Below are 21,970 nucleotides of genomic sequence, written 5' to 3' on the forward strand. Positions count from 1 at the left end.
AAGTCTACAAGGGGAGTGAAGGCAGTAGCAGCAGTGGTGGGCCATGGGTTACTTACAAAGGGTTAATCCAACAAGAAGGGAGAAGACAATTACACAAATAGAAAGGGAGAACATCAGAATAAATCCTGTGGTGTTGGATTGGAATTGAAAGTATGTGAACTCATGATTTTCTACATAGATTGATAGATGATAGATAGGGAGATGATAGATAGATAGGTAGATAGATAGATGATAGATAGATAGATAGATAGATAGATAGATAGATAGATAGATAGAAATGCATGTGTGCAACCATACACTTAATTACTAGCACTGTCCACTGAGAGGTCTGGAAACAGTGACATCCGAGAACAATGAATACACTTAGCACCCAGATCTAAGGACTTCTAAATATAATTCTCCATTAAAAGAAACAAAGGTCTCTTGGAGAAAAAGCTGATTGCAGGGCTGGAGCAAAGGAAGTATAAGATGAGCCCAGAAATGTCTTGTGCCAGAAAGTAAGGAAATACTCAAAGAATTATGGTGACAGGAGCCAGCTTGGCAGCGGGCCAAACCTGGGGAATTTTGAGCATGAAAATAAATAATGAGGCAATGAGTAAAACTCATCTGTAATATTACTGCCAAAGATATATAACTCAAATCTAATTGTAAGGAAACAACAGATAAACCCAAATTGAGGGGCATTCTACGTATAAGAGATCTGTAGTCTCCTAAACTGCTCCGATTATAAAAATAAAGGAAGCCTTAGAAACTGTCTCGGACTGAAAAGGACTGGAGAGACATGCTAGCTAAATGCAGTGAATAACTCTGAACTGGATCCTTTCATCATTAGGCCAACTGATGAAAGTCCAGCAAGGTCTGGGGGTTAGACTGTATTAACATATCAATGCTAGTTTCCTGATTGTGAACACTGCATTAGGTTATATAAGAGAATGTTGTTATTTGTAAGAAATATACATTACGGTATTAGGGATGATGGAGCATCATGTATGCAACTTACTATAAAGTGGTTTCAGGGTAGGGAAAGTTCTTTGTGCTAGTGTAGTTTTCTGTTACAACAAAAGACAAAGGGTGAATGAAATTTTGAAGCAGTAGAAAATGAGGTGGGCCAGGCAGTGTAACATCAGATACATGCACTAAACCAGGGGTCGGGAACCTTTTTGGCTGAGAGCCATGAATGCCACATATTTTAAAATGTAATTTCGTGAGAGCCATACAACAACCTGTGTACTTTACACATTATCCAATAAAAATTTGGTGTTGTCCCGGAGGACAGCTGTGATTGGCTCCAGCCACCCACAACCATGAACATGAGTGGTAGGAAATGAATGGATTGTAATACATGAGAATGTTTTATATTTTTTAACATTATTTTTTTTATTAAAGATTTGTCTGCGAGCCAGATGCAGCCATCAAAAGAGCCACATCTGGCTCGCGAGCCATAGGTTCCCGACCTCTGCACTAAACAGTTGACTATATAGAAGAGGACAGCTAATAATTTATAGTGTCGTCCCAATAAATTCAATAAAAAGGGTAAAAAGCACATACAAACTGCAAAATATTAATAGCTTAATTTTTCCATTGAAAGGATAAGACCACCTTGCTACAGAGAAAATGCTTAGCACACTTACATGATAAAAAATATGGCTCCATGCTATTTCTTTTGTCAAATTAAAATAAACATGAGGGTCTCTTTTTAAAATTAAAGAAATAATGCGTAGTGTTACAAAGACACTGTAGAGGATTAAGATTGAGAAAAGGGGCCCTGGCTGAATAGCTCAGTTGGTTAGAGCATCGTCCCAAAGTGCTGAGGTTGCTGGTTCCATACTAGGTCAGGGCACATGCAGGAGCAGATTGATGGTCCTATCTCTCTCTCTCTCTCTCTCTCCCCCCCTCTTCTATCGCTAAAATCAATAAATAAAAACTTTTTTAAAAGACTGAGAAAAGGGTATGAAACTTAATTTCTTTCTATATGGTTATTATGGCAGCATCTTTATACATATACAGTACAATGGAAAATAAATCAGATATTCCATTCACAGCAATACTGAAGTATAACAACTTCTCGGTGTTCCCTGAGCCCTGAGATTCAGAGGTTGCAAACCTGCTTTCACTACAATCACTGTGACTTTAAGAAGGAAATCAGAATGGCATAATCATATTAGCTCTTGCCACGGAGGTCAGGTCTCTCTAATTCCTAGTTTTGAAAGGATTCTTTCTTAATTTTAGTATATTTTAATGATATATAGAATTCGATGCTCACATTTTGGGCAAAATATCTTAGATGTGGAATTAATTATTATTGTTCTCAAGCAATACATGTTCATTATAGACAAATGAAAAATGTAGATTAGGAGAGACAAATTTTAAACCACCCATAAACCCATCATCCAAATTAATGTGTTAGCATTTTGCTGCCTATTTTTAGACTTTTTAAATGTAAAATATATCTATAATTTTTTGTTTCAATAAAGGAGCGATCCTGCCGTGTGCTGTTTTATACTGTATCTTGTGCCTTCTCCCATAAAGAGCAAACACTGTTTCAGTCACTAAATATACTTCAACCACCTCATTTTAAAGAACGCTGCGAGGAATTTCATTGAGCAGATGGACAGTGATCTGTGTAATCATCCACCTATTTGCGGACTTTTATGTTGGGCGCCAAGAGATCGCGCCGCAGCACTTGGGCTATAAAACAGGAAGACTACAGAAGATGGGATTCTCGGGAACGGTTAAGTCACCGGACAAGGTTTTAAGCCCTCAGAGAAGGAAGAAAGTCAGTGAGGTTGTGGCCGGCCGAATACAAAAGACCTAAAGGAGTCGGTTTAGCAGCGACGCGCGGCAGAGAGCGAATTGTACTCGGGGGCAGTGGACGCGATATGGTGGAACCCGAAACCCACCGAAAAGGAGGGAGACCTCTGACAGACCGTGGCAGCAGGAGGTCCAGGCTCAAAAGCTGGTGCGTCGCCGCTGCTCGCCAACAGAGGGCGCTGGGTCCGCAGCAGTACGCAGTAGGCGGTTCCCAGCTGCCTGGCAGATGTGGACAGCTGGACCGCGGGAGAAACGAGCTCAACACCAGCCGTTGCAGACTCGCAGGCGGGGGCTGAGCGAAGAAGGGGTGGCGGGGGGCAAGAATAGTGGCAGTATACCCCATCGTCGGTGCTCTGCAGGTTCCCTGATTGCCTTCACTTGTGGTCAATATGGAGGAGCCTCCCGCCCAGAGGGGGAGCAGTTTTCCGATTCCATAAAAATGAGGTACAGGCTGGCAGGAGCCCTAGGGCTGGTTCAGCAAGACCGAGACAGGTACACGGGGCGCGGCCCCGGACCAGGAGAGACCCGCGCGACCGTCTGCGGCGGGAAAGAGAGCCGGCCTTGAGGGCTTTGAGCTTCTTAACTGCCCAGCCCTCGACTTCAGACGTTCCACGTCCACACACAGAGATCCTCTTTGAGTTCTGTCCTGAGTGCGGTGAGCATTCTCAGGAAAGAGAAACTGAGTCACAGCAGGACGGAGCAGTTAGTGGAGCCGTACTCTGCATAATGTCTGGAGCAGAGAAGTTGGGCTAAAAAGGCCTCAGCCCAAGCTCCAATTAAGAACCCTGGGCAGCCTGACCAGGCGGTGGCGCAGTGGATAGAGCGTCGGACTGGCATGCGGAGGACCCAGGTTCGAGACCCCAAAGTCGCCAGCTTGAGCGCAGGCTCATCTGGTTTGAGCAAAGCTCACCAGCTCGGACCCAAGGTCGCTGGCTCTAGCAAGGGGTTACTTGGTCTGCTGAAAGGCCCACAGTCAAGGCCTATATGAGAAACCAATCAATGAACTAAGGTGTCACAACGAAAAACTGATGATTGATGCTTCTCATCTCTCTCCGTTCCTGTCTGTCTGTCCCTATCTATCCCTCTCTCTGACTCTCTCTCTGTCTCTGTTAAAAAAAAGAAAAGAAAAAAAAAAGGACCACGGGCAGGGGACAACCCCAGGGAACCCGCCCTCTTAACCTGCCTGCTGTTTCTAACCCCCCGGCCGCTTCCCGGACATCGGAGTAATCGGCTGCTGCGCGCTGTTGTAATTGCCGGTGCAGGCCCTACCTAGCAGAGGACCGGCGGGCGGCGCAAGGACAGCCGAGGGGCTTAATTGCAGGGCTTTCGGGTCTCAGTCTGGGCTGCGGCTCCGCTCGGGGTTGGAAGGGAGGGCAAAACCCGACACTTGGCTCAGAAAGCCATCATTGGAGGAAGCCATAAGATCTTCGGGTCGGTTGTCGGGGATCCCTTCCCCGGAAACTAGGGGTTGGGGGACTTGAACCCCAGCGAGAGTGCGAGAAGAGGAGCTGGGGACGGGGGCAGATTTCAAACTCCCTATCCCAACCGCAGAAGCCCTGGTTAGTCTTGTCCGAGTCTCCTCCCTCACCCAGGTCACCCAGACCACCACCACCCCTTTCTGCCGCCCTCGTCACCCCCCTCTTCTCGTATCCCTAGGGCGCTCCCACCCTGGGGAAGAATGTGCCCTACTAGCGCACCCTTGCTATGGTAACGGCACACCCCCACCCCCGCGCACCGCAGCGGCCGGGCCGGGCCGGGCCCGGAGGGCGGCGAGAAGGGGGCGGGGGGCTCCCAGCCCTGCGGACACACCTCGACTGCCCTGGTTGCCACAGCAACCGGGGGCGTTTCGAAGTGCGCAGCTGCAAAGTGGCAAAGGGCTCTTCTCAAAATCTTTCGCCCCTCTAATCCAACAGCAGAAGACCCCAGTTCTTGCGGGAGACTGTCCTCCACCTTCAAGGACAAAAGTCCGGAGAGGGATCAGGGGGTGTCCCAGCTTCCACGCACTACAAGCCTAAGGAGCAACGGCAGCCGGAGAGCCCCAGAGAGCCTGGAACTTGAAAAAGGATCCCCTGGTCGCCAGCCCGTTTTTCAGTCCCGGCAGAGCCGGAGGGGGGCGCTGGCAGCAGGAAGCCGGGGTAGGGCCCGGAGGCGCGCAGGCCCAACAGCGTAGCAGTGATTACAGGGACCTGTCCCTCCCGCCCCCGGCTCCCACTCTCATTAAGTCATTTTTTCCCCTGTTGGAAAGTCCCCGTGCCTTGAGCACAGGGGTTGTGGCGACCGCAGGCAGCTGCCGGCAACCACAAGAGAAGTGGGGTGGGAGGGAAGGAGGGAGACCGCGACTAAGGCCTGGCCAAACTCCAATGTGGAAGGCCCCCTGCCAGGGGCTAGCTGGGGGCACCTTAATTCAGGGGAAGGAGAAGGAAGGCGTGTATGCCCCCGACCTTGCTTCTCACTCACCAGGGCCCTCCTACAGCTGCCAAAGCCTCTACCTTTGCCTCTCTCTTTTTTTTCCCAACTCTAGGACCTTGGGCGACTGTGAAGCAGAATGTTTGGGTTCTGATCCGCACCCCAATCTAGCTGCTTTTCCCTGAGCTGTAATCCCACCACTGCCTGCTGATCTACCCACCACCCTCATTCTCTATTAGTTCCCTCCCTTCCTCCCGTTGGGACCATCCAGGCTCCATTAGACCATACCATGTTTCCCTCCCACAAGAAGATGACTCAGGGCCTATCAAGGTGAAGGTGTTGGGGTACAGAGATGGTCCCTTTCTCTCAATGATCTCCGGTCTCCCTTCTGTTCTCATTTCCAAATCTCAACCCTGATCCTCTCTGAGCTGTTGGAAAGTTCTTCCCATCTACCTCCATTGTCCCACTTCATTTCAACCCATTTCTCCTATTTGCAATCAGCAGGTTAATTACTGCCTCGCCCTTCAGCCAGTATGCATAAGACCAGTGCCTCTTGGGCCCCATTTTCCCACCTTTTATCACCTCCACATCCCCCTCCAGGGCCCTTACCAAATGCCACACACGCCTGCCTGTCCAGTTATTGGGTCCAGCTTTGTTCCCAGGACTCTAGTCAATTTCTGTCCCAGAGAGAGGACAGGGTGGAAACAACCTATCTTTTCCCTCCCCAACCTTTCCTCTCTTCCTGTACAGGTCAGATTAGCATATGTCAGGCCACTATGACTTGACTTGACTGGACGCTGTCCAGCCCCCTGCTCAAACCCCACCACGCACTTCTTGCTCTAGAGGCAGGAGGCTCTGCAATGTTATGGCTCCTGCCTCCTTATCCCAACCCTGATCCCATATCCTCAACTTCAGTGTGTCGTCCCCCCCCCTCATCTGTTCTCCTTAAACATGGAAGGCAGAGGAGGGTGACACCAAAGACTGCTGGGGTGGAAGTGTCTCCCCCCACACACACACCGTTCCCCCCCCCTTCCATCCTCCTCCCTGGAATGGATGGCAGGGAACCCAGCCCCCACAGCTCTCTCTTCGGTGAACAAGAGGAAAGGAATGAGGCAGGTGTGTCTGGCTGCTCCTGCCTACCCCTCCTCCCTGGGGACTCTCACCTGCCTGCCTGCCTGCCTCTGGGGCTGTCTTTGGGGGGATGGGGAGAGAAACCCTGTATTCCACAGAGGCAGAAGAGCTGAGCAAGTGGGAGGAAGGCCGCACTGCCTTAGGCGTGTCTGGGAGCTGTTGGGATTCAGCATCTGAGGGGAGGGAGCTGAGGACAAGCTATGGGGCCAAATCCCCCAGCTGGTGGGTCTCCAGGGATGCATCCTTTCTTTCTCACTCCTTCTCCCCAGGGGTAGGCAGACATGGGACAGGGCGAAAGAAATATGGGGGATTTTTGTAGGCTGGCATTTGGGGAAAGGAATAAGACTTTGTCTTTGGTTTATCAAGAAGGGTGCCAGTCTGGGCTTAACTGAGGCAGACAGCAGGATCACCAACTGTGAGCAGCAGCGGGAGGACTGGATGAAGTAAGTGAAGTGTTCTTTCCCCCAAATCCTGATCCCACCTTCCTTTCCACCCTCCTCCTCCTCGAGGGTCTGTTCCAGAAAAACACCAGATCTGAGGACCAAGGAAAGTGTGACACTGAACCAGCTCAGCAGTGTTCTTATGAGGGTATGGAGCTGGGGGGGGGGGGGGTGTCAAGCTTGCTGACCTGTCAAGGGCACCCGGGGTTGGGAATCTGGGACACAAGAGGCCCAAAAAGGATGTCTCCCTCCCCACCCCTAGCCTTACATAGGCTGCCTCCCCTGCCTGAACTCAGAGAGACCAGAATCCAGACAGTGAGTCTCCTGGCCCTCCCCCCACCGCCCTCCTCCCAGCCGCACCTCCTGGCCCCACCTGCTCCCTGGGGCACTGGGCTGGGTTGAGCTGGGTCTTGCCCAGGATTACTCCTCTCAGAGTGCCTCCCTTCTCTGCCGCTGGGCGCTGCTGGGCACCGCCACTCGTCCTGGCTTGTGGCAGAGGGTTCAGGCACAAGATGGACTGCTAGAGCTCTGGCGTCAAGGGCTCTTGATCCCCTTGTCAACATCCTCTGCCTCCATCCAGTCCAGGCCCCATGTCTTGTGTTTGGAAGATATCTGTAGTCTTCTAACTGGCTCCCCTGCTGACCACCTGTTCCCCTTCAGCCAGTCCCCATATAGTAATCCAGGTGGGACTCAGACTATGACATTTGCCTGCTTAAGACCCTGTGAAGGTTTCCATTCCTGTTAAAATCCCAGCTCTTTACTTTGGCCTAGATTCTAGGATCCCTAGAAGAACACATGATATGACCGTTGCCCTGCACCCAGCTCCTCTCTTGCTAATCTGCCCCTTGATTTCTTCACTCCGATCACATTGGCTTCTTTGCTGTTTCTCATCAGAGCTTTTACATTCACATGACTTCTACCTGGAAAGCCCTCAGCCTCAATCTGTGCATGGCTTCCCTCATCATGTGGGTCTCAGCACAGAGTATCACAACACAACTCAGAGAGGCCTTCCTAGACCAATGGCTTTATCTGAAGGGTCTCCCACTCCCCCAGATCACTCCACATCCAGAGCACGGCTTTATTATTTTCATCACACCAGCATTGTTGAAACGAGCTTGTGTATGTACTTGTTTATTGTCCATCTCCCCCAGCCCGAATGTCAACTCCCAGAGGGCAGGTGCTGTCTCTCTTATTCACATCTGTATCCCCAGCACTCCTCGCTCCCTAAAGAGTTCCAGGCCACAAAGATTGCGAAATAAATACTTGTTAATTGAATGATGAGGAGCAGAGGCCTGTTGGGGAAGGTCTCTGGGGCCTCTCTAGAATCACTGCAGCTCAGTTATGTCCATTTCTTCTTTGTAATCCTCTTCCTCCTGCCCATCAGCTTCCATTCAAAGGGGGAATGATGAAAGGAGACAGGCCCTAGTGGATAAGGCAATTCCCAGCCCAACTGAGCAGCCTGAGCTTGGGGCAGCGAGCAGCGGGGGCAGATCAGTCCCGGAGCCCACAGAAGTGATTGCAAACTTGACGACCCTCAGAACTGGGAGGTTCCTATAACATCGTGTGGTCCAACCTCCTCTCCCAGGAGCCAAGGCCATAGATCCTGTCAAGATTGCAAGCAGCAGAGGGCCAGTCTGAGGGAGGGGAGCCCAACGCTCACTTGCAAACACTAACCCACTCGGTGATGCGGCACTCCTCGCAGACCACGAAGCAGCACCAGTGGAAGCGGCAGTGACAGCGCTCGCTGCGGGTCTGGCGCAGAATGTTGTGGCCGCGACCGCAGCACATGCTGCCGCAGCCGTCGGGGCCAGCGCTGCTCTTGTTACACAGGCGGCCCACGGTGCCCGCTGAGTCCAGGCGCGGCTCGCGCTCGCAGAAGTCGGGTGACTTCTCAAAATAGACCAGGTCTGCAGGGCTGGCCCGGCGGCGTGGCCCGGGAACACCCGGGGCTGGGGAGGGTGCCCCCAGGGGGCCAGGCTCCAGCTGGCCGCCGTTGCGGTTGTGCGGCCGGATGAGCGTGGCGCGGTGGAAGCGGTTGCGCAGCAGCGCCCCCACGGCGCGGAACTCCGGTGTCACCTGCCAGCAGGTCTTAAGCTGGCAGCTGCCTGAAGTGCCGTGGCACTTGCACTTCCGCCGCATGTTCTCCATCACTGCCTGCAGAGAAAGGCACGGTGAGAGGTGACGCCCGTGGACAGCCCCACTGCCTTCCTTCACAAGACACTGGCTTGAGAATCGAGAATCGGAGGCTTTTGAAATAAATTCCCACTGAACAAAGGCAAAATCTGGGGCCCAAAGCGGGATTGGGGGGAGGGGGCAGGGTACTACAACTCCTGAGCCAGCCTGTCCAGAGAAGAAATCTGCCTGCTCTTCTGCTCTCCCAATCCACCGCCCACCAGGCCAGGCCTCGGGGGAATTCCCCCCCTTCCTGCCCCCCTCCTCTCCTGCCCACCTTCCTCAGCACCTGCAGGGGGCCCTTGGGGCTGGAGGCTCCTGCTTCCTGAGGGGGGATCCCAGATCCTCAGGGAAATTCCCTCTCCTTCCACCCTCCAGGTGGGGGCCAGGAGCAGGGGTTTGCTGGCCCCACCACATCCCAGCCCCAAAGCCTCTGGCCTTACTCCAGGCTGTAAGTGGGGCTGCAGGGAGTCTGAGAAAGCCCCTTTCTTCCTCTGGGCCCTGCAGCCCTTTGCAAGGAGGCTAAGGAACCGGGAGGCACCCTTTCCCCAGTATACTGGCTGGGGCTTATTCTGTCCACTGCTGAGTACCACAGTCCCTCCTAGGGAACAGTGAACACCAACCGGGCTCAAAAGCTTTACCTGAATGCAAAATGGGAATCAAACCCAAAGATCCAGACCCCCAGCCCAATGAAAGCGGAGAGAGGTTCCCAGACCTACGAAGGAGGTAGTTAGGGAACAGGACATACCCATGCCCTCCCTGCCCAGCTCTCAACCTGCTGCAGTCTCCACCCAAAGCCCTTGGCATCATCCTCAGCAGAAGACCCACAGGGAGTGACCACATACTTCTCCCCTCCCCACATTCCACTTCAAAAACACACCCTCAGACAGGGGGAGCAGTGTTCTGGGGTCTCAGACCTGGGCAGTAAGGCCATTAGCGAATGACCCTGGTCCTCTAAGTTTTAAAGGGCTGCTCAGCCTGTATGTGCAGCCGGTGGTGTCAGCACCACGTGGGAACCAGCCCAGTGCCTCCCCTGGCCAACAGCTCCAGAACATCTGCTTCCCACAGGCAGCAGCCATTAATTAACCAGTTTAATGAGGAGGAGGAGGCACTGTTGGTATGGGCTGGGATAGTATTGAAGCTTGGGAAAAGAGCTGCACGGACAGAGTAGGGCTGGGTGGGAGCTGGACTTGACCTGAGGGTAGATATGCCTCAGTTTACCTCACCTCTAAGTCAGAATGGGAAGAGCTGGATCAGCTTGGAGTGTTTGTGGAAGGAGAGGTGAACCAGCCTGGGCTGAGAGACCCGAGGAAAGGGGAGTGATGGAGAAGGTGGCAGCCAGAGTGAGGGAAAGCCAGGGCCAAGGCCTGAGCATACCTGGCAGGTTGAGAGAGGGTTGGGGCCAAGTAGCAGGAAAGGAGGGTGCTGAGCTACTGTGAGGGCTAAGGAGGCTCCTGAGGGTAGACTACACATAGAGTAGTCTCTACAGTACGCAAAGGAACATGGCTTTGGAGCTCAGATGCCCACCTCTACCATTTTCTCACTAGTTGCATCATCTTGGGCAAGTTTAGTCTCTCTGTGCCTCAGTTTCCACATTTTAACCTGAAGTTCATAAATAGTAAGCGCCCTCAATAGGTAGTTGTGTGGATTAAGTAGGATAATACGTAGTGGTAAAGTGCTTCAAACAGTGCCTAACATATAATAAGCATTCAATAAATCCAGTTTATTATTATTATTTTGCAGCAAGTAAAGGAAGAATTTATTGGCCATGCTGGAAGAAAGTCAGAGGAGAGGGGGCCTTGGAGACAGGTTCAGGAGTTAGCCCGGGACAGGCTGCCTCTGCCTACTGCTCCCCTAATTGCAAGTCTCATGGGGCCCCTTAGAGCTTAAGAGAAAGAAAGGCAAGGAGAACTCTCCTGTAGTAAAGAAGGGCGGGGGGGGGGGGGGGAAGGCTTGGGCATGCTCCCTGAAGTGAGAGCACCCCAGTCTATTATTAATTTCTTCTCTCTCTCTTTCAAACGAATGAGGCCTTCGAGGTAGTATGAACACTTGAGAGTAGGGGAGAGCGGACTCAGCTCCACAGCGGTTCCTGGGGGCCTCACTTGGGGGGATTTCTCATTCTGCGCAGAAAGGTTGGGAGAGGAGAGGGGGCTGCAGCAGAGGATGTCACAGAATCATGCAATACTGGAGCTGATGGGCCTTAGGGAGGATCCAATTCAACCTTCTCACTTTATAGGGAAGGAGAGAAGGTGGCAGAGCCAGGCCTAGGCCCCTGAGGTCAGGCTGCAACCCTGTCTTTCACGAGAGTTCCCGGAGGAAATGGGCAGCACAAGCTGTTCAGCAGAGGGTGAGCTAATGAGGGCATGGGTTGTCTCTGCCCTCAACCCCCAGGCATAATCAAGTGCCTGGCACACAGTCAGTATGTACTCAATGCACGTTTGTTGACTGAATTAGGAGGGGGCAACGTGAAAGTTGCTGAGTTAGGAGAGCTGTGTGGTACCTAGAGACGCAGGTTGCGGAAGGGGCGGGGCCCTTGGCAGAGGGATTTGGAGCAGAGGGAAGGGATGGGGAGGATAGCTCTCACCTGCCTCCCAACTCGGTTGTTGTGGAGCCTCATGCGTGCGTGGATGTCTCTGTGAGGCTCCCGGGAGTCCAGAAAGTCCTTAGAGAAGCGCTCCCCAAAGCCCACGTCCGGGCTACAGCCGCCCCACTCCCAGGAGTCCTGCAGGCCAGGGCTGGCAGGGGGCAGGGCCGGGTGCTCGGGAACGCCGTGGCTCAGGCCCTTACCGCGCTGTAGCGCGTCCAACTGCAGGCGGTGCAGCTTCCGACGGAAGGCCTCCTCATCCCCGCGCCGGGATGCATCGCAGCCACACGCCCGCAGTTTGCCCAGGGCGCACGCATTGGACACCGCGTGCACTACGCCGGCTGCGGCGATGGCGTAGGCGAAAGCACTCTCTCGGAAACCTGCAGGTAGAGATCCAGGAAACAAAGGGTCTGAGCAGCCTTGACATCCTATCCCTCTGCCTCCCCTACCCAATCTTGTCACCATACAGAGGGGAAACCGAGGCCCAGTGTTGGGGGGAGATAGGGCAGAGAGTCAAAGGGAGTCAGAAATCATAGCAGAGGTTCCAAACAGAGGACGGAGTGGTGGAGATCTTCCCCATAGCTCTCCTCTTCTGCACGCCCTTTCCTGTTTCACTAACATCACCCTTACCAGCTCAGAATCGGTATCTACATTTCTCCTGTTGGACAGAAAGTATCTGGTAAACATTCCTTTTAAGATCAGAGACTTAATCTCTTACCGCTCTTGTCATATTTGCATTTTAACAATAGGCCAGCAGAAAGAAGGCAAATGTAACCTAAAGAATAAATTACCAGTGACGGAACTGCAGGCTGCAGGAAATGTTAATGAGCAGAAGAGTCTGTCAGAGGCCTGCTGGCCTCCTAAAGCTCCCGGCCCCAAGGCTGCTTGCCCCTGCCTTGCCTTCTGGTGCGCTGCTGAACCCACTCTGAGGCCAGATTTCGGAGGCAGAGAAATGAACCAGCAGAAGTTCCCCTTTCCTTCTCCACAGAACATCCCTGAAAGTCTGCTCAGAATAGAGTACCACCCACCACCTGTGGTGAATCCAGGTCAGCTGAAAGTTAGTTGAGGGATGCTGGAGGCGAGCCCTGTGCCTTGCATGGGGTCAAGCATACAGCAGGGCTAAAAACTGAGAGGGAAGTGTGAGCTAAGGCAGACAGACACTTTCCCTGAGATGCTCAGGGCACAGAAAGACTCTCTGATGAGCCACTCTCGGGGGCTCAGGGCTTGGCCAGCCTGGCCACTGACTTGTCCATACCGCTCTCCTCCTTGGTGTTCCCAGCCTGAGCCAGTCTCTGGGAAAGCCCTGGTGGGTCTGGGCCTGTGGCAGGGGAAGGCCTACCTGCACAGGTGTATCCAGCTCCTGGACCCACAAGCCACTTCTTGCTTATTCTGCATCTGAGAAAGGACTAGCTAGGAGCAGGTTGTGGTACAAGTTTCTGAGCAGCCTCTGAACCTGTGAGGGCAATGGAAGAACCCAAGAGCAGTAATAGCCCCCATTTGAGAAGAAGAATCTACCCGTGCCATGGGCCTCTGTTGAGGAAGCGAAAACCTGGCCAGAAGCTGATGGCCTTGGAGGAGGCCAGAGGCTCAGAAGGAAAACTCTGGCTTCCTCCATCCAAGCATTAAATACTCAGAGGACATGCTCACAGGTCTAGAGAGCCAACCAGGACTGGACAGAGACCCTAGCCCAATCCTACCCCTGATGCTCACTATCTGCATCACAGGGCCCTGCCTTCGTCTTTCTGCCCAGCAGAAGGAAGAAGAAAGAAAGAAAGAAAGAAAGAAAGAAAGAAAGAAAGAAAGAAAGAAAGAAAGAAAGACCAAAACCAAACTGTACAGTAGAGTGTGAACTCTAGTCAGATTGCCTGGGTTCAAATCTCGGCTCTTCCACTTACTACATGTCAATAGCTATGTGACCTTGGCCAAGTGACTTAGACTAATACCTTACTCACAGTAAGTACTATATAAACATTAGCTATTATTGAGTTCTTCCTGACATCTGACTTCACTCACTATTTCTATGCAGGCCATGGCTTTTGTTTTCCTGATCAGGGACAGAGCCAAGCAGCTTATAACCCACCTTGAATAAATCACCTGGGCCACCAGAAGCCCATAAAACAGACTGTCCCTATTTTCTCTTTCCAGCTCATGGCATCTCAGGACCTTTGCCTAAGAAGCCCAGCTATAAGCAGACAGGGGGTGATGGGGATTGGCTGGAGCCTCCAGAGGGGGTGATGGGAATTGGAGGGAGCTGCAGGGGAGTAGTCACTGCTCTGGGGGGTGGGGGGGCCTAAGGGAAAGGAGGCAGACCCAAGCTGGGGAGCACACCCTGTGTTTATCTGTTGCTTTTGGTCTGTGGAACTCTGAAGCACTTCTCTTATTGCTGAGGGAGTCATTGGCCTGCTCCTAGGACAAATGGCAATACTCAGACCTCCAGAGGCAGCCAGAAATCCTTCCCCCAACACACACACACACACACACACACACACACACCCCACTGTGCAAAAGGGGAGGCTCAAGGTCATAGGGGTCATGGAGCTGGACCCAGCCCCAGCTCTTTCAGCTCCCAGGCCTGAGGACTTTCTGCTAAAGCAGCGGTTCTCAACCTGTGGGTCGCGACCCCGGTGGGGCTCGAACGACCAAAACACAGGGGTTGCCTAAAGCCATTGGAAATACATATTTTATTTAAAAATGTATTGTATAAAAATGTATTGTATAACCGCTGTGCTGAAGGATGTTTGACTCTAGGGAAGAACTGCTGCTGTATAAGACACCCAGGTAGTCCAGGAAGCCCAGGTAGCCCAGTGCCCAGTTCCCATGGCCCTGTCTATGCATGGCACCAGGAAGAAGCAAGAGGCTGGTCCAGGGAGGTGTGCTGAGCAAACAAACCACCATCTTCCAGGCTCTGTTACATTCAAGGGCGGGCTGGAGAAATCTGGAGAAATATAGCCTACAGTCTGCAGAGAACACCCATACTTACCCCAGGCATCAAAAGAAACTATCCTATCGCCCCCGAGTAGCTGTCACAGCCACATGTAGGTGTGACCAGGCAGGGATTGTGCAGCCACCTCTGTTCTAAGCATCCAGGCCTCAGAGAAGTCCAGCCTACTGGGTCTGCCCCCAGCTCCCATTCAGGGCCCCAGTTTCAGTCCTGGCCCCTACTGTCTGGGGCAGATGCAGGCACTGTGCCATCTGGCCAGCTGGAGGGGGAGAGGGGTGGGGCCATGGCCAGCTGGGCTGCCCGGAGCATTGAGGGGGGGTCTTGTTAAGACGCACAATTAGCCGCCCTGCCTTTGATCTGGGACAGGGACTGCCAGCATCTAAGTGGAGTCAGCTGCTGCTACAGGCTGAAGCCAACGGCCAGGAAGGGGCTGGGGGAGGAGATTTGGAGAGTAGGGGAAGTGTGGAAGAGAGAGGATTCAGGAGCCAGTGGGAACCAGCAGGGGTTAGAGAAGCTTTAGCATTGCCTTTTTGAATCAAAGAGACAGGGAAGGGAAAAAGTCTGGTCTCTATTCCCTTGCAAATCTGTGTGTGCTCATGTGCCTGGGCTGAGAGAGAGGGAGAGTTGTGTGCATATGGGAACACTTAGAGATGACACTGAATGTGGCTATATGTTTGCACAAACATGGGTAGGAGTATGTGTGTGTGTGTGTCTGTGCAAGCGTATGTCAGTTTCATTTCTTGGGCTACTTTTACATTGCATAGCTCGTGTCTGGGCACACAAAAACCAGGGTGGCCTTTCAGCTTGGGAGACAGTATGGCAGGAGTTGAGTGCAATCTCTAAAGTCAGCTGGCCTGCATTTGAGTCCTGGTTCTACAGCTCACAAGTTGTGTGACTAATAGCAAGTTACCTAATCTCTCTTAGCATCATTTGTAAAATGAGAATAATAACAGCATCTACTGAATGGGGGTTGTTTGGGGACCCTACAGTACAGATAAAGTGCTTTCGAAGAATGCCCGGCACACAGAAAGTACTTAGTATGTGTTGGCTGATTTATTGGATGCCATTAGAATAATGGGACCTAAGGTGACCTTGAGATGTGATTTTCTGTGCTCTGTGTCCCCACCTGAGTGCTATCACATACCCCAAGCCCAGAGACTTAGGCTAAAAACCAAGACTCCCTGAGGATGAATGTACAAGGCAGGTGGGAGAAGAAAGAGCCAAGGCCTTGGAGAACAGAGGCTGGACTCGAATTTGCTGGCTTCTCCCGCACTGGGAGCTCAGCTTGCTGTAGGGCCTCACTTGCCCTCTTTCCACCCATTTCAAATGGGTCTGGGCCTCATGGACGGCAGTACTTAAACTGTGTGGGAACCCCAGGACCTGTTATATGAATCTACTATTCTCCCCTCCATTAGGCCTCCCCCTGTCCTCTCATCTCCTCTCACTCCAGGGGCCAAGTCCAGCCTGAAGCAGCCCCTTCCTCAAATGCCCCTCGGGTTCCGGCATCCTGAGTGAAGGGTGGATGGGTTCTCTAGTCCTCACAATGAACTCTCCTCTAGCTGATGTTCTGCCCAGCACTGCACCCACTCAGGTACCAACCCTTGGGGTCCTAGAACAAAACACTAGGGGTACCTTGGCATTGGGCCACAGCTGCCCATGGGCTTGGTAAAGCAGCCAACGTGGACTGGGAGCTTCTTCACAGATTTTTTCTGGTCCTAACCCCTAGAAGCCCCTCTCTCTGTCCCCCATCCCCTCTCCTTAGCTGGGCAAAGCCCTATTATGTGCCCGGCCTTCCCAAGCCCCACTCCAGGTGTTCAAGCTTCTTGTCTTCTCTCTCCTGAGTTAGAACCCTATTCCTTCAGCCCAACTCATCTCAGGGAAGGTGTCAAGACAATTAGATGACAGAAACAACATTAAGATGGAAAGACCAAGGGACCACTTTTTCTTAGAAGTAAGTCTCTGCATTTTAAACACGACAGAATGCACCTTTAAGAAACCCAGTTGGCAGCCTTGATCAGAATAGGGCTTAACACCCTGATATTCTGCTTGGGGGAAACTGAGGTCACTTGACCCCACAATGGACAATCCATAGCTTAAAAAGAAGTGAAACTGTGGGAAGGGCCTCGACCAGGAGCTGGCTTCCATCAAGAGTGGCCCCATGGGAATTAAATTAACTAGTTCTTGAGATTTTGGGCCAGGATAGATCAGCAAGTGACCCCGATGAGGGTCAATCTGAAAACCTGAATGTGGCTGAGAGAGCGGCAAAATGGTGGTCCTTTGAGGGGGGAGTGACAATTCCTTTCCAGAAGCCTAGAGTCCCCTCCTCGAGGGAGAGGTACAAATGAGTTGTCGCAATTGCAATTCCGGGAGCAGAAGCCAAAGAGGTGTACAACGACGGTGTTCTGAGGCCAAAGGAAGGAGCCCAGCCCCCCTGCTGAGCCCAGGAGCCGCTGTCCCCGTCCCCTCCCCGTTTGGGGCGCCGCCCCGCCCCGGCTAGCCCTGGCAAGTCTCCCCCTCCACCCCTAACCTCTCCCCCCACCCGTCCCCCCAGCTCACCTCCCGCTTATTAAACTGCAGGTGAACCCAGGAGCGCCTGGCGCCCTGCCAACCCCGCGTGGTTCCACCGCTTGGAACTCGTCCCGAGTGTCAAAGACCCCAGGTCGTGCACCGGGCCGCACGGGCCTCCCCTGGCGCAGCCATCAGGACGCCCGGCTTCACTCAGTGTAAAGGGGACAGGAGGACCAGGGAAAGGGGACACCGAGGCCCGGGCGGGGTGAAGAGCTTGCCTTGCCTTGCCCCTTTGGGAAGCGGCAGGGGTGAGAAGCTCAGCTCCCGCCGCAGCCCCCGGGGAACGGAACCGAAACGAGGGCCGCGGGGTCCTTACAGCGGGGACCCGAGCGCTGGAGGGAGACCGAGGTTTCGGGGGACACGGGGGACTTAGCAACCCGGAGCGGGAGCGGGCGCGGGCGCGCGGCGGCGGCCAGAGCCGGCCCGGCCCGGCCCGGCCGGGCACGGAGGTGCAGAGGCCTGTCACTTCGCGTCGGCCGGCACCGGCTGCGGGCGGGGCGGCGCGGGGCGGCGCGGGGGCCGGATGCCGGCCAGCGGGGGTCCGCGCCCGCCGCGCCCGGGCGGCTGCAGAGCCCGCAGAGCGGCGGGCGGGGCGGCGGGGGCCGGGGCCGGGCGGGCGGGGGGCGCCCTCTCGGAGCGCGGCGCGGCTGGGCCCGGGAGCCGTCTGCGCGGCCCGCGGGGATTAGTTCGCGGCTGCATGCCGCCACACGCGTCGGGCTGGGCTCAGCCAGGGAGAAACAGCGCCCCGGGCTCGCGGGGGAGGCAGGAGGGAGAGCGCGCGGGGCGGGGCGGGCGGCGTGGGGCTGGGCGGGGGGAGCTCGGAGGGCCCCAGACTTGGGGCCCAGGGGATGTTCGGAGGGGTCCTGGTGGACAGGGAAAGGCCCTGGCTTCCTAAGTTCTCTAAGTTGGGGTTAATTGAAGTCTGATTCTCCCAGAGCCTCGGGCTCCAACGCCAAAGGGAATGGGGCACTCCTCCTTTCTCCTCCACTGTCAACTGAGAGGTGGACAAGTCCCAAGGAGCCAGGTCCCCACACTGTCCCACCTAAGCAGCTGAGAGGGCAAGAGATAGATGGCCAGGTAGGCCCATCCAGGACGCAGGACTCCCTCTTTCCCTAAAGACCTGAGTCAAGGCCCAAGATACCAACACAGGAGGTGGGTGTGAGCAGAGGTGTGTGACACAACCTTCCTCGATCTCCAGCCCAAGTCATTCTAGGGATTGCTCAGGTAAGACCTGGGTCACCCAGCAGCGGGGAGGAGGGACGGTAGTGGACTTCAGGTTCTCTGAGTTGTGAGGGGAAAAGGAATTGGCAAGGTCACCAGACCTGCTAGGCTCGAGGCACACACACACCCAGAACTTCTGATTCAGAGAGATTTTTCCAGGGTGGTGAGGATGACACAGAGGCTGGTGGTGTACCCTGCCGCGGGGAAGAGCTTTTTCGGAAGTACGGACCTTTTACCTGCTCAGACTTCCCTCACCTACACCATTTGGCAAAAGGCCCCAACCCCTCTTCATGCTGATTCTGGATACTTTATCATAGGCTCTCCGACCTCCATGCTGTTTGCTATGTAGAGGGTAAAGTGAGGCAGGTCACAGAGATATTTCCTGGGCCTGAACTATGCAGTGTCAATGACAGGGCAGGATGACTCAGGAGTCCAGTTCTCGGGCATGGAACCTATCACCTTCAGCCCACACAGCCCAGCCTGGAGCCACATCTGCCCCATTTGTCCGCCCACTCCTCCCCCTGGGGCCCTTCTGCGACCAGATAAAGGCAGGAGAGCATGGCTGGCAGCTGGACACCTGGGGAGGTTGCCAGGGGAAGGGAGTGGGTTGGGGATGTCTGACAGGTTCTGGGGCGGAGGTACTGGATGGGGAGGACATAGGGGCAAGATGAGGGGCAGCTACCTCTGCTGAAGATGGGACTCTCGTAGGGGATCTTATTTCGAGTCTCGAGACTAGAGCAGTTCCAGCGCTGGTCCCGGAACTGGTGCTGACATTCGTGGATGGCAATCTGGATGCCCTGGATGGCTGAGGCAGCCACATCAGGGTGGCGCACACACACCTCCATCTGCCGCCTGCTCAGGCCGGGCAATGTCAGGCACACGGTGTTGGCGTTGAGCACGGGCTCCGGGGGAAGGCGGAGGCCCAGAATGTCGTTGGGTGCAGACCTGCAGGCGTGTGGGGTGGGGATGGGTGAATGTCTGGGGTGGCTAGGAGGACCCCATTTAACAATACACAGTCTGTCCCAAAGGCCATAATCCCTCTGTTTCAACCCTTGCCTTTGGAAGTTGGGTCCATCACTGTACCCCTAAAGCATTCTCCTTTCCTTGACCTTCCCACCATCATCACTTCCAACAAAACCCACCCAGCTGCACACCCACACAGGTTAACATGTGCAAATACAGACATCCAAAATGCCTGTGCACACATTATTTTATAAATCCATCCCCAGACATAGATGCTCACATATGCAGCGTTCCCCAGAAGACCACTCTTAAAGACATGTTTCTGACAGTCATATCCTCTAAGACACACTTCTGCACACTGAGGTGCACACCCAGACCCAGGAACACTTACACACATGCACACTTCATCAGATATAGTTACATACAGAGATACACAAGTACACACACATATTCATCTTATACCTTAATCCAGGAGCTCTCACATTCACACACATGGGGCACACAGAGACTGCTGTTTACAAGTTTGCTGGGCTCACTCAAACACACACACACACATACACAGGCACACACACACACACCTTCCATCTGCGGTCTATCATTGACCCCACCTGGGCTACCCCCTTCCAGCCCTCAGCCCCTGTGCCTGCCTGTGGGCTGTCTTCCAGGTGGAACAGGACAGTGAGCTTACTCTTGGGGTAGGAGTGCATTCCGCAAGCACAGCTTGTCCTCCGACATGGTACTTACTCCCTCCACCCCACAGACACACACCTTCCCTGCTAGTAGCTATCACTCTTCTGAGCGCTGCCCGGCTTCCCTGGACTGCCCATACTCTGTCACCAGTTCAACGCCCTCCTATGAGGGCACTGTCTGTCATTGGGCACCAGGACTTTCCTGTGACTCTGTCCCTCCCTTTTTCCAGGGTCCCCTGCCTTAGCCAGAGAGCCAGAGGACCCTGCGGCTGGGGGTCCCAGCTATCCAGGAGGGCGGAGCATAAGGTGAGGGCTCACCTGGGCAGGGCGGCAGCCAGCAGCAGCAGGAAGAACAGGAGCGCGCAGAGCGCGGGCCGCGGCTGGGGCCCAGGTCCGAGAAGCCGCAGCCAGGGGCAAGGGTGGGTGCTGCCCATGGCGCGCGGGCCGTGACGGGTGGGAAGTGAGGGCTCACAGCCCGGCGGGACCGGCGAGCCAGGGGCGACGGCGCATGATCCGCGGGGGTCTGGGCGGCAGCGACACACAGCTCCGACTTGGGTCACGGCTCCGGGAGCAGACGGCGCCCGCCTCCCAGCTCCATGGGGCAGCGCCCCCGGGCACCGCCCCCGGGGGGGGGGGGTGGCGGGCGGGCGCACCGGGCACCTCCTGGCACAGGGGTCCAGGGAATTTCCCGAGGCCCCCCTGCGACAACTCCTGGTGCCTCTTGAGGGTAAGGGGGGCCCGGAGGTGCTGCGGGCTGGGGACGAGAGGCTGGGGTGCTGGGGAGCCCCCCAGCGCTGCGCCGAAAGCCTGCGTTTTCGAGGGCGTGTGGGGCGGGCCGGGTGGGGGTGCACGGGGGGGCGGCGCTGTCTCTGCCGGCTCCACCACCCAGAGAGTGAGCGACTGTCCCGGCTCGGGAGCTCCGCCGCTCCCCCCACCCCTGGTAGTGTCTCAGGGCTCTACCCCACGTGACGTCACACGGGGGTGGGGGTGGAGGCGTCTATGCGTCTTGAGGCCACTGCATCCGTTCAGGACTCCTGGTGGGAGCGGCCCACGCCGTGGGGCAGAAGAAGGAGAGTGTTGGGGTCTGTGTGCGCGGGCGCAGGGACGTGCTGGTCTGTGTGGGAAGGTGTGTGTTACTGGGAGGTGTGGGTGCCTGCCTGAGACGCAGCTGCTGGGGAGCGGTCCCCCACCAATATGCACACCTGCAAGGGCTGGAGGGGCGGGGCTGGCCCCTTCGCTCGCCTCCCCCACCCAAGAGGGACTTCCCGGTCTTGGCTGGCGAGGCAGGTGTGAAATCCTGCGAAGGGGTTTGGCAGCTTCTGGCTTGTGCTCTCCTCTGCTGTGTGACCTTAAACAGGTGCCTCCTGCTTACTGAGCTACCCTCTGCTCTTTTGTGGAAGGAGGTTCTGAGGCCCACCTCATCTAGTCACCTCATTTAACCAGTGAAGGTAAAATGGCTGGGACTCCAGCAGCAAATGCTTGTCGGGGAGCAGAGCACCCGGGGGTGGCACACCCTGGGAGGAGGGATTAGAAAGCCTTTTAATCATTTTATTTCACAAGAAAACATTGAGGCTTAGAGAGGGTCGTGACTTACTCAAGGTCACACAGCATGTAGGTGGAAGAGATGGAACAAGACCCAGGTGACTTGATCCTGAGCGCAGCAGCGACTGCCCCAGCACTGCGTCCTGCTTGCCAAGGCCCTGCCTGCTGATGCTCCGGTCTTGCCCTGGCCCTGCCGCCTGTACTTGGCTCTCTGAGAGCTCCCCAGCTCCAGCCTCCTTGCTCAGGCCCCCTCCTCTCCGGGATTCCTTCCTGTCCTCTCTCCATAGCTGAACACTGGGCTCGCCTCCATATGTGGTGAGAGTATTGGACCCAGGCAATGGCCCAAGAGCCAGAGGGCTGAGGACAGAGGCTTCAGCTTCTGGTTCTGGTTCTAATCTGGGTCCTGAAATTGAGTCCTACTCCCACTGTGGCCTCAGCATCCTCCTCTATAAAATGGGCACAAACCTCCCACTCTATGCACACACCTCTCTCCCAAGCTCAC

The 21,970-nt window shown here is 54.7% G+C and overlaps 1 protein-coding gene across 1 annotated transcript; it reads right to left on the reverse strand.

The window, feature by feature from the left end:
- Positions 1–7,917: 7,917 nt before the first annotated feature.
- WNT10A (Wnt family member 10A) lies at positions 7,918–20,750 on the reverse strand. The gene is made up of 4 exons (XM_066279746.1): positions 20,245–20,750; positions 18,957–19,219; positions 11,545–11,924; positions 7,918–8,942 (listed from the first exon to the last, which is right to left on the reverse strand). The coding sequence occupies exons 1-4, from the start codon at positions 20,358–20,360 to the stop codon at positions 8,445–8,447; spliced, it is 1,257 nt and encodes a 418-aa protein (XP_066135843.1). The 5' UTR covers positions 20,361–20,750; the 3' UTR covers positions 7,918–8,444.
- Positions 20,751–21,970: the final 1,220 nt, after the last annotated feature.

This window comes from Saccopteryx bilineata, chromosome 5 (assembly GCF_036850765.1).
Source record: "Saccopteryx bilineata isolate mSacBil1 chromosome 5, mSacBil1_pri_phased_curated, whole genome shotgun sequence".
In the NCBI taxonomy this organism is placed as follows: Eukaryota; Metazoa; Chordata; class Mammalia; order Chiroptera; family Emballonuridae; genus Saccopteryx; species Saccopteryx bilineata.